The sequence below is a fragment of the Barbus barbus genome, assembly GCF_936440315.1.
Source record: "Barbus barbus genome assembly, chromosome: 50".
Taxonomy (NCBI): Eukaryota; Metazoa; Chordata; class Actinopteri; order Cypriniformes; family Cyprinidae; genus Barbus; species Barbus barbus.
The window spans coordinates 15,216,905-15,233,042 of NC_136728.1; the positions used below are offsets into that span (position 1 = coordinate 15,216,905).

The 16,138-nt window shown below is 35.5% G+C and overlaps 1 protein-coding gene across 1 annotated transcript in view; it reads right to left on the reverse strand.

Moving 5' to 3' along the window:
* Positions 1-16,138, reverse strand: part of LOC306868243 (cytosolic carboxypeptidase 4-like) — a 137,160-nt gene that overhangs the window by 71,448 nt on the left and 49,574 nt on the right. Inside the window, exons 15-18 of the mRNA XM_079414331.1 lie at positions 14,629-14,716; positions 14,343-14,472; positions 12,699-12,852; positions 1,054-1,234 (exon numbers count right to left, since the gene is read on the reverse strand). Coding sequence (XP_079270457.1) covers positions 1,054-1,234; positions 12,699-12,852; positions 14,343-14,472; positions 14,629-14,716 — 553 coding nt within the window. The remainder of the gene's footprint in view (positions 1-1,053; positions 1,235-12,698; positions 12,853-14,342; positions 14,473-14,628; positions 14,717-16,138) is intronic.

Sequence of the window (16,138 nt, forward strand, 5' to 3'; positions counted from 1 at the left end):
CTATCTATCTATCTATCTATCTATCATTATTTGAATATATAATGTTTACAGTCAAAAACCAATATTGAATCAATTAAAAAATCATTAAAAACCAATATTGTGTTATATATATGTATGTACTGTATATATATATATAAACAATAAAAGTATGTGAATATAGGTTTACATTCAACCATTAAACATCATTAATATAATAAATGATAATAAATATAATTTAAGTATTCAATAAATTAATATTTAATGTTTCATCTTGCTGCTGTTTCTGTCATGCAAAACTGCTTTACTAATGTATTTATTTTAATTACATATATTTATCATTTCCATGAATATACATTTATATAAATTGGTCAACCATTAATATATTTAATATAAAAATATATAAATAATAATCAATATTTTATTATATAAAATATAATATAATAAAAATAATAATAAAATAAACAATTATGTTAATATAGGTTTACAGTAAACCATTAAAAAGCATAATAATTAATAATTGCAATAATTAAATATTGAAATTTATTTTAAAAAATATAATTTATTTGTATATTTTAATTACATATATTTATCATTTCCATAAATGTACCAACCATTAAACATAAATATTGTGTTGACGAAACCATCAAAAAAAGAATCAGGATCACTGACTAACTATCACTGACTAAGATCAGAATCTAGATATAAAATCTGATAAAAAAAATATTATATTTAGTTAGATAGATAGATGGATAGATGGATAGATGGATAGATAGATAGATAGATAGATAGATAGATACCGTCATGCCCCCCCGTTCTGTACATAAATTCCATAAAACTGGATGTTCCTACCATAGAAGAAAATCAAATTTAAATCACCACCTTCATACAAACACACAAAGGTCCTCAAACAAATGTTCCTCGTCAAACAACTCTTACTAAGATCACATAACACAGAATGAGCAAAGGTGCCTGTATTAACTGTGCGACGAAACCAAACAAAGATCTTGTATTTTTTTCTAAATTCAACATTTTGAAAGTAATAAATGAAGTGATTTGCACACTGTGCATACATACTTGCCATTAATGACCCCGTCAGGGTTGAGCATGGGGATGACTTTGAAGATGTAGGCCTCTCTCAAGCTGTCGGCTACAGGATCACTGCTGCACAGGAACTCCAACGTGCCCTTCAGTACCCAGCTGGCATTGCTCTCACCTGGATGAACCCTTGCTGTCAGCACCACACATGGCCGGTTACCTAAAAGAAACATGAATATGAAAAAGAAGGTTTTAACGTATTAACATATTGCTTAATCATTCACTTATGTAGCTAATAGATGTAAAAGATAACTTGTGGCATGAGTAGCTCAAATTGTGGATTGCTCATGTTTCAAACAGGAGAAAGCTACCAAATCAGTGTGACGCTTCTCTGTCACAACATTACATGGCAATTACGCCACATCAGATTTTCAGTCGACGTCTCCCTAGACTCGTTTCATCTGGACGGGGAAATTACATCACCTTGCTGAGCAAGTTTACAAAGCCAAAAGAGATGGACAAAGCTTATCAAAAACACATTAAAATTTAATTTAGCTTGACTATTATGGCCCTGGCTGCCGCCCCACAAAAGACGGCAGAAGGGGCGACTAATTTGTGTGATTCTGGTATTGATGATTTCATAATGAGTTTCTGCATGGCCTCTGTTTATGCGCTCCTTCACTGGCTCAGTTTCATTTTCTGTATTTAATTGAATATGAATGCGTCCATGCAATTAGGCTGTTTTTCTTTTTCTTTTTTGAGCCGTAAAAAGAGATAATGCCATTATTGCTGCCTTTTGCCATAATAATGACTGGCATACGTTTGTCACGAATAGCATGTGACCTACAATTCTGCATTCAGCTTAAGGGTCAATGAGAAATAAAGAAGGGCAAGATGATGAAAAGAAAATTCTTTTGAAATAAGACATCGCTGCTTTTATGTAAGTATAATACCTTATAGAAAAACTTTTATAACATTTGTAAGAGAAGATTTTAATAGCTATAAAAATGTACATAAATATTTTTAAAGTTGTTTGTTACCTTGTTGTTTTTTATATCATAAAGTTCACACAAAGTCATATAATTTAACAAGCAATAACATGAAGTAGTACACTTAGACTTTTTTTTACAATAATGGGGCCTGCTGTTTGTCAACTCAGTCAACTGTTCGAAATGTATGACGTACAGGTCTGCGTTAAAATATTTTAATCACATTATTTTGCTCTTTCAAATTAATTAAATTAACTTGCTAAAACGACAGCCCTAATTTTAATATTTAATATGAAATGTAATTTATTTAAATAATGCCTCGTTGCCTTGTATCTACATGTGCAATGACAATAAATTGAATCCAATCCAATCCAATTATTGACCCTTACACAACATGCAAGTTGATTGTGGAGCATAATGTAGTTTCAGTGCTGAAAATAACTATACAAATCCTGAGAAAAAGCAGGTATCCCTGACAAAAGTGTCCTAAATATAAAATATGCTTGATAAATATCACATCAGCTTGATGCACACGCTCAATTCCCCTCAAGAGCCGACTGCTCCAGTACCGCAAAAACTGGAATAATTTAAATTCTAATTCGAGTCGGAATCGGAGACTTCAGGCTCTCGATGCGTTCGGCTGATCTCCTGATGAAGTCCTGCCTGCAAACCCTCTGTCCTCTCCACTTCAACTCTCCCTCCTTCACACTCGCTCACTTGTTTTCCTGCACATCCATTTGTCACTACTGCATCCTACCAGTAAAAGAAACTTTGTGCAATAAACTACTGTTACCTCCATTCTACATCCAACAGCAAACTGCACTGCGCAAATAAGCTTAAAGTGCTATTTTTATCCGCCTGTGAAAAGGAACCTCCACATATCCATTCCATGTGTATTTCTGCCTTGATCCCATTTACACATTAACAGCGCTAAATGCCCAGTAAAATATACGTTGTTTGCCACACACGCAAAGTGAGTGTACAAAGATGTGGGAGTGCTTCGTGAAGCTACGAGAGAATCCTTCGTTAGATCTCTCTGCTGCTACCACACAAATCAGTCTTCCCACGCTCCCAGTGGAAAGAGTACAGCCCAATTCTTTAAGAGCCGGGCTTTCACTCCTTGTACGGAGGAGTCTTTGGCACACAGTCGACTTCAACCCAGTATACAGAGAAAGAGCAAGAAAAGTGAAAACAGAAAATATAAAAGGAAAGAGGGAGATGAGAGGGCACAAAAACTCCTTTTTGTGTCTTTGTCTCTCCTGCTGCTTCGCGGCTATCTGAGCAAACTTACCTCCCACTGACATTGCCTAAAAACATGCTGGTTTATCTCCTTCCCATTTGTGTGTGTGTGTGTACGTGCTAGCTTCTGAATGTATGCTGTGTGTGTCAGGGTTTAAATAGCCAGGTTTATGTGCCCCTGTTGAACGGCACTTAAGACGTTCAAAGGAAAGGCTTTTGAAAGTGGGGATTATGATACAGCACATTATGTGGAGAAAAAATACAGGTTTCATGGGTTCCTTGAGTGTAGTCGATTTCCATAAAGATCCACTAGAGTATGAAATGTTTCCCAGTCGTCAGATTTATAAGAAGGTGGAAGTGGCATTCTTAGACTTAGGGACAGGCCTAGATTTTGACTTAAACTCCTACGCTTTTAACAAAAGAATCTGATATTATTATACCCTTTAAAGCGTCCATAGATGTAGACCTCTGGTATCTGGCTCATATTCACAATCTCAACCATATTCCCAAAACTATCGTTTTCAATGCCTTCAATCAATATTTTAATCGCTGGCAGCTTATTCACCACATCCACTATCAAATGACAGTGACACTTATATTTTATTGCGTACGCATGCGCCATGGTACTCTCATGACGTGCGATGGAGATTGACACGAAAGAGAAGAAATTGTTGAATAAAGTTGTTTTTTTGTTTTCTTTGCGCACAAGAATATTCTCGTAGCTTCATAACATTACGGTTGAACCACTGATGTCACATGGACTATTTTAACGATGTCCGTACTACCTTTCTGGGCCTTGAACATGGTAGTAGCATTGCTGTCTATGCATAGTCAAAAAGCTCTCAGATTTCATCAAAAATATCTTAATTTGTGTTCCAAAGATTAACAAAGCTCTTACGGGTTTAGAACGACATGAGGCTGAGACAGAATTTTCATTTTTGGGTGAACTATCCTTTTAAGCTGGTAGTATTACATTTTAAAATGTCTGCATTACTCGCAGACCCAGCTTTAGACTGCAACACTTACTGGACTTAGTCTTAGATCTAGATCTAAACATAGACCCAGACTTATCAAATTGAGTTTTGCACACTTTAAAATATCTGCAGGCATAAAACTAGACTTAGACAGTCATAGACACAGAAAGACACCCAGATGTACTGTAGAACCAAACATAAGCCCAGACTTACAAATTTAAGCTAGTTTTACACCTTTTAAAAGGTCTGAAGATGTACAACCAGACTTAGACCCTGGCTTATAAATTTAGTTAAATTCCCTTTAAAATGTATGCAGACATAAAACCAAACTTAGACCCAGACTTACACCCTGATTTGTAAAATTAAGTGAGTTTTACACATTATTAAACGTCTACAGATGTACAACCAGACCCAAACACAGACCCTGACTTAACAAATAAGTTATAAGTTTAACAATTAGGTTTTACACACTTTAAAATGACTCCTGAAATAAAACCAGATTTGGATCCAGATAGACGACGCTATCTCACTGCAATTCGTACGTATTTTACGAGGTGGCTAATTCGTACGAATTCGTACGACCTCACTAAACCCCAGTGACGTGTAGGTTTAGGAGCGGGGTTAGGTGTAGATCATTCGTACAAATTCATACGAGTGAGGTCATACGAATTCGTATGAAATAGCCACCTCGTAAAATACGTACGAATTGCCGTGAGATCAGGTTGAGACAGATGTAGAACTAGAACTAGACATAGACACAGACTTATCAAACTAAGTTAATTATGCACTTTTTTTTTTTTTTTATTCTACAGATGTACAACCAGATTTATATCCAAACATAGACCCAACTTATAAAATTAGGTTAGTTTTACACACGTTAAAATGTCTGCACACATAAACCCAGACTTAAACCCAGGACCTTAACTAATTAAATTACTAGGCATTACACATTTTAAAAATGTCATTAGACCCAGATTTAGATCAGACTTAAATTACATTAGGTTGTGTGAAGTATTACACTTTAAAATGTCTGCAGAAGCAGTCACAGACATACTGTAGTCTAGGTGTATGTGTCTCCATCTATGTCTAATCTAGGTCTAGAACTAAGTCTGTATTTAGAATTATACTGTAAATGGTTCAGTAACAACAACCTAAACTTAGGCCTACACCTAAAAATGTAGACATCAACATCGGTCAAAGATTTTCTTGAGTAACAGAGTAACAAACTAAGTTGCTAGAATTACATATTTTAAAATATCTGTAAATAAATGTTCATATCCTTCTGCCAAACATCTAATTTTGTTCAAATTCACGATACATTTTTAATCAACAGTGGAACGTGCTAACACACTCTTCACTCACACACACGCCCAGGGAGAAAAAGTCTCCGCCTCTTGATCGTAAAGTACAAAGGCAGCCTTAAGCTATCAAAACCAATCTCTGTAATCCTTTCCTGGATATGCAAATCAAGTCCAATTAGAACATATCAGACTTGTCCATTTGTAATCACAAGATGAATTTGCCCCGCAAAGCTTATGAAAATGCAGCTTTTAATTTAGCCTTTTATTAATTAAAAGTGTTTCATAGGAATCTCGCTCATGCTCATTTCTTGGGTTGTTAATTATCAAGCGTAATCCCGTTTAGTGTGACAGTTTTGCCAAAAGCGATCTGTAGGGAGACACTTTCCACGACAAGAGGATTCACTGTTATTTTGTGTCTGTACTTTTTTTTATACAATGGGGTCATCCTAGTTTTTGCAATGAGGTCACCTGTATTTTACAACAATATTATCTGTTATATATATATATGGATGGATGGATGGATAGATTTTGATATTTAAATGATCATTTTTAAAAGATATTTTCATGAGACCACTGACAATATAGAGACATAAAATACAAAACATTAGATATAAAATATAAAAGCTTCAATATAAAATATCTTCTTAATTAAATAACTTTTGATCATTGCATCAAAACCATCTCATAAAAACAAAGATGCTAAAATAAAATTCTGCATGTTAAAATGTGTCCTTAAATCTCACAATCTCTTTCTGCCTAAAATAAAATGACAGGCTATTATTTACAAATGTCATGTAAGAATCAGGGTTCAGAGATGTTTCCATCTCCAGCAGCATTTCAGTTGAAAAAGGGTAAAACCGACCAGCGAAGTCATTATTTTTACATAGCGTAGCACAGTTTCTGGATTATGATGTCTATTTGAAGAGACTGTGTGAACATGAAGGACAGAGTACTAGAGTACAGAGTACAGAGTACTACTACTACTAATAATAATAATAATAATAATAATAATAATTATTATTATTATTATTATTATAACATGCCCTGAAATCACAATTTTACCATGGATATTTCCTGGATATTTCCTGGATATTTCCAGTTTTTTTTTTTTTTTTTTTTTTTTTTTTTTTCCAGGGGAATATAAAAATATTCCTTAATATAAAGTTTCATTTCTTGCATAGCACACAAAATTTCCCAAATACATAATTGTAAAAAATTAGAACCTGTCTGTTTAGTGATATACACCTCAAGGCAGTGCACACAAATGACAGCCAACTAAAATTGTTTTCTTTATATAAAGTGACATCATGGTTACTTAGGGAGTGCTGCAAGACATTTTCACTCCCTTTTTTGTAAGAAATAGCATAAAAGTGTGAATGTAAAGTAAGCTGGTGTTGTTTGCAGGTACAGCTAATCAAAGGGATTTGTTTAATTAGAAGTCTGTGAGAGTTATTCAAATAGCAACTGCAAATTAAGCCGTTATGTTCATCCGGTTCAATTGCTGCCACTTTAATCCATGTTGTTCTACTGGTCAGCTGCACAACTTTAATACTAAACAAAAGCTGCCACGGCTCGTCTGATGTGTCATATTAACACATCCTCATTCCACAACAATGTCCGGTCGCTTTCTCTCTTATACGCACAGAAACGAGCTGTGACCCCACATCACCTCATAATCACTACTGGCTTATAAAAGCGGCTTAATTTGTTTGTGGTGATTGATGTGGGGCACCATGATTACAGTTAATCATATCTGAAGCCTTTAATTCAATAATGCAGCAGACGGGAGTTCACATAAGTCCTGCATCTGAGAGAAATTGTAAAGTGATTATGAAAATCCCACTATGTGTAAAGGCAAAGCTCATGTGCTAACGCCGCTAAACTCCCATGTGCTAATTAAGGTGTAATCCTCCAACAGGCAAATGTCAGGGTTTGTTGCCACAGACTGCCGCCGCATGAGCACAGTTCACAAGGACAGGGTTAAACTCATAAGTGTTTGTTCATTTTAAATTGTTTAGACGGTCTTCTATAAATCGGATTGGATGACGGACGGACGGACGGAACAAATGAACGATAGAAAGACAATGATAGAGCGAATGATACAGAACAATAGACAGAAAGAACAAAAGAAAAACAATGGACAGAACAACAGATAGAACGTCAGACAGAATGACAGACAGGACAGGACGACAGACAGACAGACAGATAGACAGATAGATGAACGAATGGTAGACAGATAGAACAAACTAAAGAATGAACAAAAGAGCAATAGATGGAATGATAGAGACAAATTATAGATTTTTTTAGCTAGTTTTTAGCTAGTTTTATGTATACGAGGGACACTTATGTATACAAAAGGCCCCACTTTGTGGATGGATCCTTATACTATCTGAAATCAATTCATCTACTAGCGACTCTGATTTACTGACACAGCCTCTTCCTGTTGGAGGAGGCTTTTTTGCACGGATGTTCAGATTAATGAAATGCACTGTGAAGTTTCGGCATGGTGTCAACTGGGACGACACACTCAGCAGGACGATGACAGATGGAGGAGGTGCCCTGCGTGTGTGAGCGTGTGTGTTTCGGGCTTGATGTTTACACTGAGCCACGTGAATCTCGCTGGATGCTGTTGACTGCAGTGAGGCTGTGTTTGACTGCTGCAGCGGCTGTCACAACACTACTGTGTGTCGACTCATGGGAAAACCAGTTTCTTCAAATTTGGTAGACTATACATGTTTGGATAGAACTGCACTAGAACATATTTCTACTTAATTAGTGAACTAAAGAATGATTTTCAGTTACAGTTGCAAATGTATTCTATGCATTAATTGACAAATATCATACAAGCATCTGGCCTCTTATAAGATTTAGCTTGCTTGGTTTTATTATCCAAATTGGCTAATGTTCAATTGTACTAAAATAATTTTTTACAATAAATATGCATACAGTATTCTATTCAGTTTGAATTGTATCTGATGTTGCGTCATGTTAACATGTTATGAGTCTCAAATATGAGAAATATAGTCACAGTAAGATTATGAAAAATAATAATGAAATTATAAAAAAAAGTCGTAATTACGAGAAATCATGCAACAATTTTAATATAAAATCGCGCTTAGGAAAAATAGTCACAATTGCAAGTAATAATTACAATTGTGAGATATATAAAACAATGAGAAAATTAGTCGCAATAGTGAGAAATAATGTTGCAGTTGTGATATATATATATATATATATATATATATATATATAAAAAAAAAAAAAAAAAAAAAAAAATCACACTGTGTAAAAAAGTCGCAATTGCAAGAAATGTTATAATTATGAGATATAAAACCAAACATAAATAAAAACAGTCACAATTGCGAGAATTATTGTTACAATTTTAAGGTATAAAATCACACTTTGAGAAGTCAACTATGAGAAATTATGTTATACTTGTGATATATAAAAACCACACTTTTGAGAAAAAGTCACAATTGTGAGATTTAAATAAATAAATAAATATATAAAGCCACAGTTGAGAGAACGTCGCAAACACAAGAAAATGTCACAATTACCTTAGTCTTAAGCTGTTTTTTACAAGAAATGTAATAATACAAATAATAATTAAATTCAGAAGTAACTCCAAGAATGGATTTCATTACAATTTTTTGCTTTTATAATTGCAGATATGCAGGTCATTAGGGTGTTAAAATAGCAAGACATCTATCTGCTAAAAATAAATTATAATAATCTAAAGTCCCAGAGGCTTTAAAATGCTATGATATGAGTCATATTCAAAGTCTAATGCTGTTAAAACAGTTAAAGCAGTGCCTCAATTAAAATTATGGGAAGTCATTTCCATGTCACTGATTTCATTAGCCATCAAATTCCTGAATAAAGTCCATATGTGTGCTTTCATTATGTCATTTGATTACACATACACAAATGCGCTCACACTCACACACACACACACACAGAATTCAGGCATAGCTCATTTAAACAAGCTAATAACTGACAGACTTTGATCAACGGCACAAGTTCCAAGTTTGAGAACAGGTCACTGTGTAAGACAGTCATTGGGAATTGTCAGCAGGTCACTTTGCAGTATGTCGGAGTGTCTCGGGGGCTATCAGCAGTTGGTTGATCAGAACGGGACGTCCCTCCACCCCTAGCTGAGCCAGATGCTCTGCGTCAGTCTATGGGGATCAAGCTGCAGATGTCTCGCCTCCATATTCATCAGGAGATGACGGTTTGGTGAGCACCATGCTACCCAGTGGAAGTGGCCCACAGCTGGGTCAGCATGTCCCAGCGTGTCCCTCTAGATATTCCTTCAGTCTGAGACATCTATCTATGCAGCTGACAGTCACACCTGTCAGGAACCACCAAGTGCTTTTGCTAGATGCTTCATAAATGTGCTTTATGTGATCTGTGTCAATGCACAAGGATATTTAAGCATGTGTGTGTCTGTTTACACTTGTATACACTTTTCTATCTTCAATAGCATTTGAGGATAATTACTTACAGTAACACAACCAACTGTAAAGTGTTCAGATAGGTCTGAGTTATAATGCACACCTTTTAGATTTTTAAAAAATAAACTGTCAAAGTTTGAAAAGTGTATACCAATGTTGCATTTAACTTTAGAGACAGTCCCTTGCGAATATCGAACATCGAGAAACGACACCTCTGGCCATTCTGTTGGGTAGATTGTAAAGTCACAGATACTGTGTGGACAAACAACTCAGTTTTTCTATGTAACTTGCTCTGTTGAATGGCAAAAGTGACTTTGTGTAGGCTTTACTGGATTAACACCATGCATTTCCTGTCAGAGGGAAAGCCACGCCCCCAGCTATGCCACGACCCAACCAAGTCCATGGTTGACACCCTCTCATTAGCATGTTGCACAGAGGAAAAATAAATGTGGAACTACATTCAGAAATAAATGAGTGATTAAAAGAAAATAGTTAGGTTGAGTTTAACATTTCCTTAAACATTTTCCATTTGCCCACCAATTTATTTTATTTACTTGACTACTTTCATCACACAATGAATTACTTATATATGTATTTAAACAAGAATACGTGTATTTATACACACATTTATTTATTTGCATATTTATTTATACACAAATTTATTTATTTGCATACAAACCCGATTCCAAAAAAGTTGGGACACTGTACAAATTGTGAATAAAAACAGAATGCAATGATGTGGAAGTTTCAAACTGCAATATTTTTTTTCAGAATACAACATAGATGACATATCAAATGTTTAAACTGAGAAAATGTATAATTTTAAGGGAAAAATAAGTTTATTTTAAATTTCATGGCATCAACACATCTCAAAAAAGTTGGGACAAGGCCATGTTTACCACTGTGTGGCATCCCCTCTTCTTTTTAAAACAGTCTGCAAACGTCTGGGGACTGAGGAGACAAGTTGCTCAAGTTTAGGAATAGGAATGTTGTCCCATTCTTGTCTAATACAGGCTTCTAGTTGCTCAACTGTCTTAGGTCTTTTTTGTCGCATGTTTTCTATGGGTGAAAGATCTGGACTGCAGGCTGGCCATTTCAGTACCCGGATCCTCCTTCTACGCAGCCATGATGTTGTAATTGATGCAGTATGTGGTCTGGCATTGTCATGTTGGAAAATGCAAGGTCTTCCCTGAAAGAGACAACGTCTGGATGGGAGCATATGTTGTTCTAGAACTTGGATATACCTTTCAGCATTGATGGTGCCTTTCCAGATGTGTAAGCTGCCCATGCCACACGCACTCATGCAACCCCATACCATCAGAGACGCAGGCTTCTGAACTGAGCGCTGATAACAACTTGGGTTGTCCTTGTCCTCTTTAGTCCGGATGACATGGCGTCCCAGTTTTACAAAAAGAACTTCAAATTTTGATTCGTCTGACCACAGAACAGTTTTCCACTTTGCCACAGTCCATTTTAAATAAGCCTTGGCCCAGAGAAAACGCCTGCGCTTCTGGATCATGTTTAGATATGGCTTCTTTTTTGACCTATAGAGTTTTAGTCGGCAACGGCGAATGGCACGGTGGATTGTGTTCACTGACAATGTTTTCTGGAAGTATTCCTGAGCCCATGTTGTGATTTCCATTACAGTAGCATTCCTGTATGTGATGCAGTGCCGTCTAAGGGCCCGAAGATCACGGGCATCCAGTATGGTTTTCCGGCCTTGACCCTTACGCACAGAGATTGTTCCAGATTCTCTGAATCTTTGGATGATATTATGCACTGTAGATGATGATAACTTCAAACTCTTTGCAATTTTTCACAGAGAAACTCCTTTCTGATATTGCTCCACTATTTTTCGCCGCAGCATTGGGAGAATTGGTGATCCTCTTGCCATCTTGACTTCTGAGAGACACTGCAACTCTGAGAGGCTCTTTTTATACCCAATCATGTTGCCAATTGACCTAATAAGTTGCAAATTGGTCCTCCAGCTGTTCCTTATATGTACATTTAACTTTTCCGGCCTCTTATTGCTACCTGTCCCAACTTTTTTGGAATGTGTAGCTCTCATGAAATCCAAAATGAGCCAATATTTGGCATGACATTTCAAAATGTCTCACTTTCAACATTTGATATGTTATCTATATTCTATTGTGAATAAAATATAAGTTTATGAGATTTGTAAATTATTGCATTCCTTTTTTATTCGTAATTTGTACAGTGTCCCAACTTTTTTGGAATCGGGTTTGTACACTGACAAATCAAACAATAAGACAAGGGTATAAGTAAAAAGGCTATGTTTTGATTTCATGTTGCCTTTGAAGCAACTACCAAAAAAAAAAAAAAAAAAAGAAAAAAAAAAAAACTAAAACCTACTTCCTCTCAATCCATATGTACTCTCAAAGCTCTTTTAACTTTTTGTCTCCCGGTATAACATATGCTTCAAGTAATGATTCAAGCACTGTCATCCCATCTAACGGCGTCCTCCCCATATACATACACCCACCCGCCCACACTGAAGCTCCTCAACTCCTCCTCTGACAGGAGGTGTCAAAGCTCAAATGCTCAGAGTGCATTGAAGATCTGCCAGACTGTACGAGCACACACACACACACACAAAGATTCACTGCTGAATACAAACCCAAAGCAGCATCAGACACTCAGTTCACAGGTGTGTCGACACACAAGAGTATAAATCTGACTCATTGCGAGTTTTAGTGTCAGACTTACGCAGCTGGTGCAGATGTTTCCAGGCTCTGGAAGTGGGGCAGGCTGTGATCGTGACTAAGGAACAGGAGTTTCCCGCCAGTGTGTCGCAGAGGTTTTGTTGCCTGAAGAAAACTTTCTGTGGGTCTACAGACTTCTCCAGCATCTTCAAATGCGTCTAGAGAACAATTGTAAATACATTACTTCAGCCATTATGACTAATGATGGACCGAAATTTTGGTAACTGATTTAAAAAAAAAAAAAAAAAAAAAAAAAAAAAAAAAAAAAACTTTTGGAGGGCCAAAATCATTTACCAAAATGGTGATGTTTTATTAGTGATGTTTGATTAATATGAATAAGCTACAACAGATAAACATATCAGCTATGGCAATCATGTAATATAAATTTCTTTAATTTATATCAATATTAATTTCTTTGTTTTAATCACTCTTCATTTTGTTGAAATTAAGATATTTTAGTTTCTTTTCAGTTGATGTGGGAACAAAACTTTCACAAAAAAAAATCATTGGTAGTGTCCCTACCATCCGATAATTGCAAATAGCTTTGTTACTTTTGATTTGAAACAGTCTAATCTGTTAATTTTTATAACAAAATTCACACCATATATGTGGTTTTGATGATCTTCATTGACAGATCACTGTAGCACCTCAGTTCAAGGGCACCTGAACTGATCATCTCTTCCTCTTTACTACTAGTTACAGCACAAAATAAACATAATTTAACACCATAAAGCAGGGGGGTGCCAGCACCTGTCAAGGGGGGCGCGAGCATCAATTAATTCAGAGACATTGCCTTGAAGATTTGAATACGAGCTTTCAAATCTTCAGCCATCCGCTAGGGGGCAATCTGAGTCCCGCTGTTAGGCGACAGTGAGAATGGTGTAAAATGATTTACGGTTAGTCATGTCAGAAATCCAACCACGGATTGGCATGTTGTTATCTCAGAAACAGGCTCAGCCATCACACTGAATCAGGTAAGCTGGTTATATGTTTATGTTTCTTAATGCTACGCACTGGAAACGCAGCAAACAATATGTGAATGATGTTCGCACGCTTTGGGGTCGGGGGGGGGGTTGGTTGTTGGGGGGTCGCGAGTGAAATTAGACAAACTTGGGGGGGCGCTTGTCCTAAAAGGTTGAAAACCCCTGCCATAAAGTATGTTAAAAGAAATAGCACAACTTACTGAACTGTATCATGACTCATATATTTTCTTACATTTACCGCAGCACATCTATTTAGTAGCATTATTAAATGGTTTTGCTCTAAAATTGTGACAAATATACAAACTATATTACATATTATAATATTTTAAAATAAACACTTTTTGATTTTGGCGTTTCGGTTAAAAAAAAATGGTGCATCATTATTATTGCTTCTAAAATAAAAATCAGAAAGTGATGAAAAATTAGAAAGTGATGTGATGAATTGCTTTTGCAAATTTGACGCATTTTATACATTGTGGACAGATTCAACTTTTCTCAATGGTCTGGCAAACAAAAAACACTGAATTTCAATATCAAATAACAATACTTGTAGAATCGCAATTCTTAAAAATCACAATACATATCGATTTGGCACATTAATATCTTGATAGTATTGATTTTGGAGATAAATGTGACATCCAAGCTCTAATATTCATACAAAGCACCTGAAGGGTGGTGTAGGTATAAGGGTAGTGGTAGGCCAAGTAGCACACGTCATCTTCATGGCGAAAGGTCACCGTGAATGTCAGCGTGTAAAAAGAATGTTTTTGACATCTTCTAGTGCAGAAATTATTTCTGTGGAAGTCAAAACCACAATTAGATTCCATAGGCCTACATGCAATATTGTGAATAAAGAATAGACAGCATAGAGAAAAAGTACAGTAAAGCGAGGCAAAGTGAAGAATGTGAGAGTAAATGTGAAGAGCTAAAGTGAAAAAGGAAGTGAAGTACCTGTAATAGCAGATTTCAGAGCCTGTTCGCACCCAGTGTGGTCTGCCCTCGAGCGCCTCCCTCACAGAATACAGCACAGGCTGCATGCCTGAAACATCCCACAATCATACAGTTAAACAATTCACTCATTTAAGTGTCATTCTGTAATTGATAAACATTCAAGTTGTTCCCACTCAAGCTTTTGCACAATATCAATCACCAACACTAAAGAGTTTTTAGTGTGGCAATGCCAATTGCTTTATTTATATATATATATATTTTTTGGTGGGGGGGGGGGGGCTGAGTTAAATAGGAGCGCAAACAGTTATGGTCAGTCAGTATGGATGCATTACATTATTTATTCAAATATGACAAAAAAGATTAATATATAATCAAACGATTTCTATTTCAAATTAGCATATTAGAACTGATAAGAAATGTTCCTTGAGCAGCAAATTAGCATATTAGAATTATTTCTGAACCATCATGTGGCACTAAAAACTGGAGTAATTATGCTGAAAATTCAGCTTTACCATCAAAAATGAATAAGTTGCATTTTAATATACATTAAAATACATAAAAATATTTATTTGAATATATAATAAAAAAAAAAAAATCCTGTATTTTTGGTCAAATAATAAATCTTGGGGAGCATACAAGACATTGTTCAAAAGCATTAACAAATCTTAGCAACTCCAAAACTAATATTTTCTCTATTATATTCAAATTGTTTTGAGACAAGCTGTTTCTCTTGATGACAATACTGGTAAAAAAAAATAATAAAAAATGATGACCTTGTCTGTGAAATCCATTCTCAAAAACTAATTATGAGATAACAAGCATCAAACCTGAATTTCAGCTATTAATTTCATTATGATTTCAATCTTTAATTAAACATTAGAAAAAAAAAATTAAACATAACAAGGTTACATTTTCATAGAATGTCTTTTACCTTATGAAGGATGATTTTATGTAGTAAAAATGACTTTAGCTGGGTTCTCACAGACAGGGTCACAAATATCCTCAAATCGATATCAATTTATAAGAAGCGATCTTGATACAGGATATTTTTAGGACAGATTTTACTCATTTTATGCAAAGTAATTAAGTTCAATTCAAAATAGTTCGATAATATTGTATGAGGAAAGCTAAAATCACCTGAACTGCTTACATTTATTTATTTAAATAAATCCAAATAAATCATTTAAAAAAAGTTCATCCAAAATGTCTAAATCTTCAGTTTTCAATGAAATGTTTGAACCTTCCTTTGTTAAAACCAATATGTTGAACAGTGCATTTCTCCAAAACACTGACTACCAGAGGTAGAGAGGTTGACAGGGTGCCCTGAAATGCATTCCCTTCAAAGCAGATGTTTGTTGGGACTACGTTTTACTCGAACTCAAATAAGGTCAACAGTAAAGGACATCTCATTTAATACAGAGACATAAAACACTGACTTCAGGGCAGCATGAGTCTCTTATAATGCCCAGCTGCACACCAAAATGAGGAAAAGGCAGTCAAGGGCCATTGA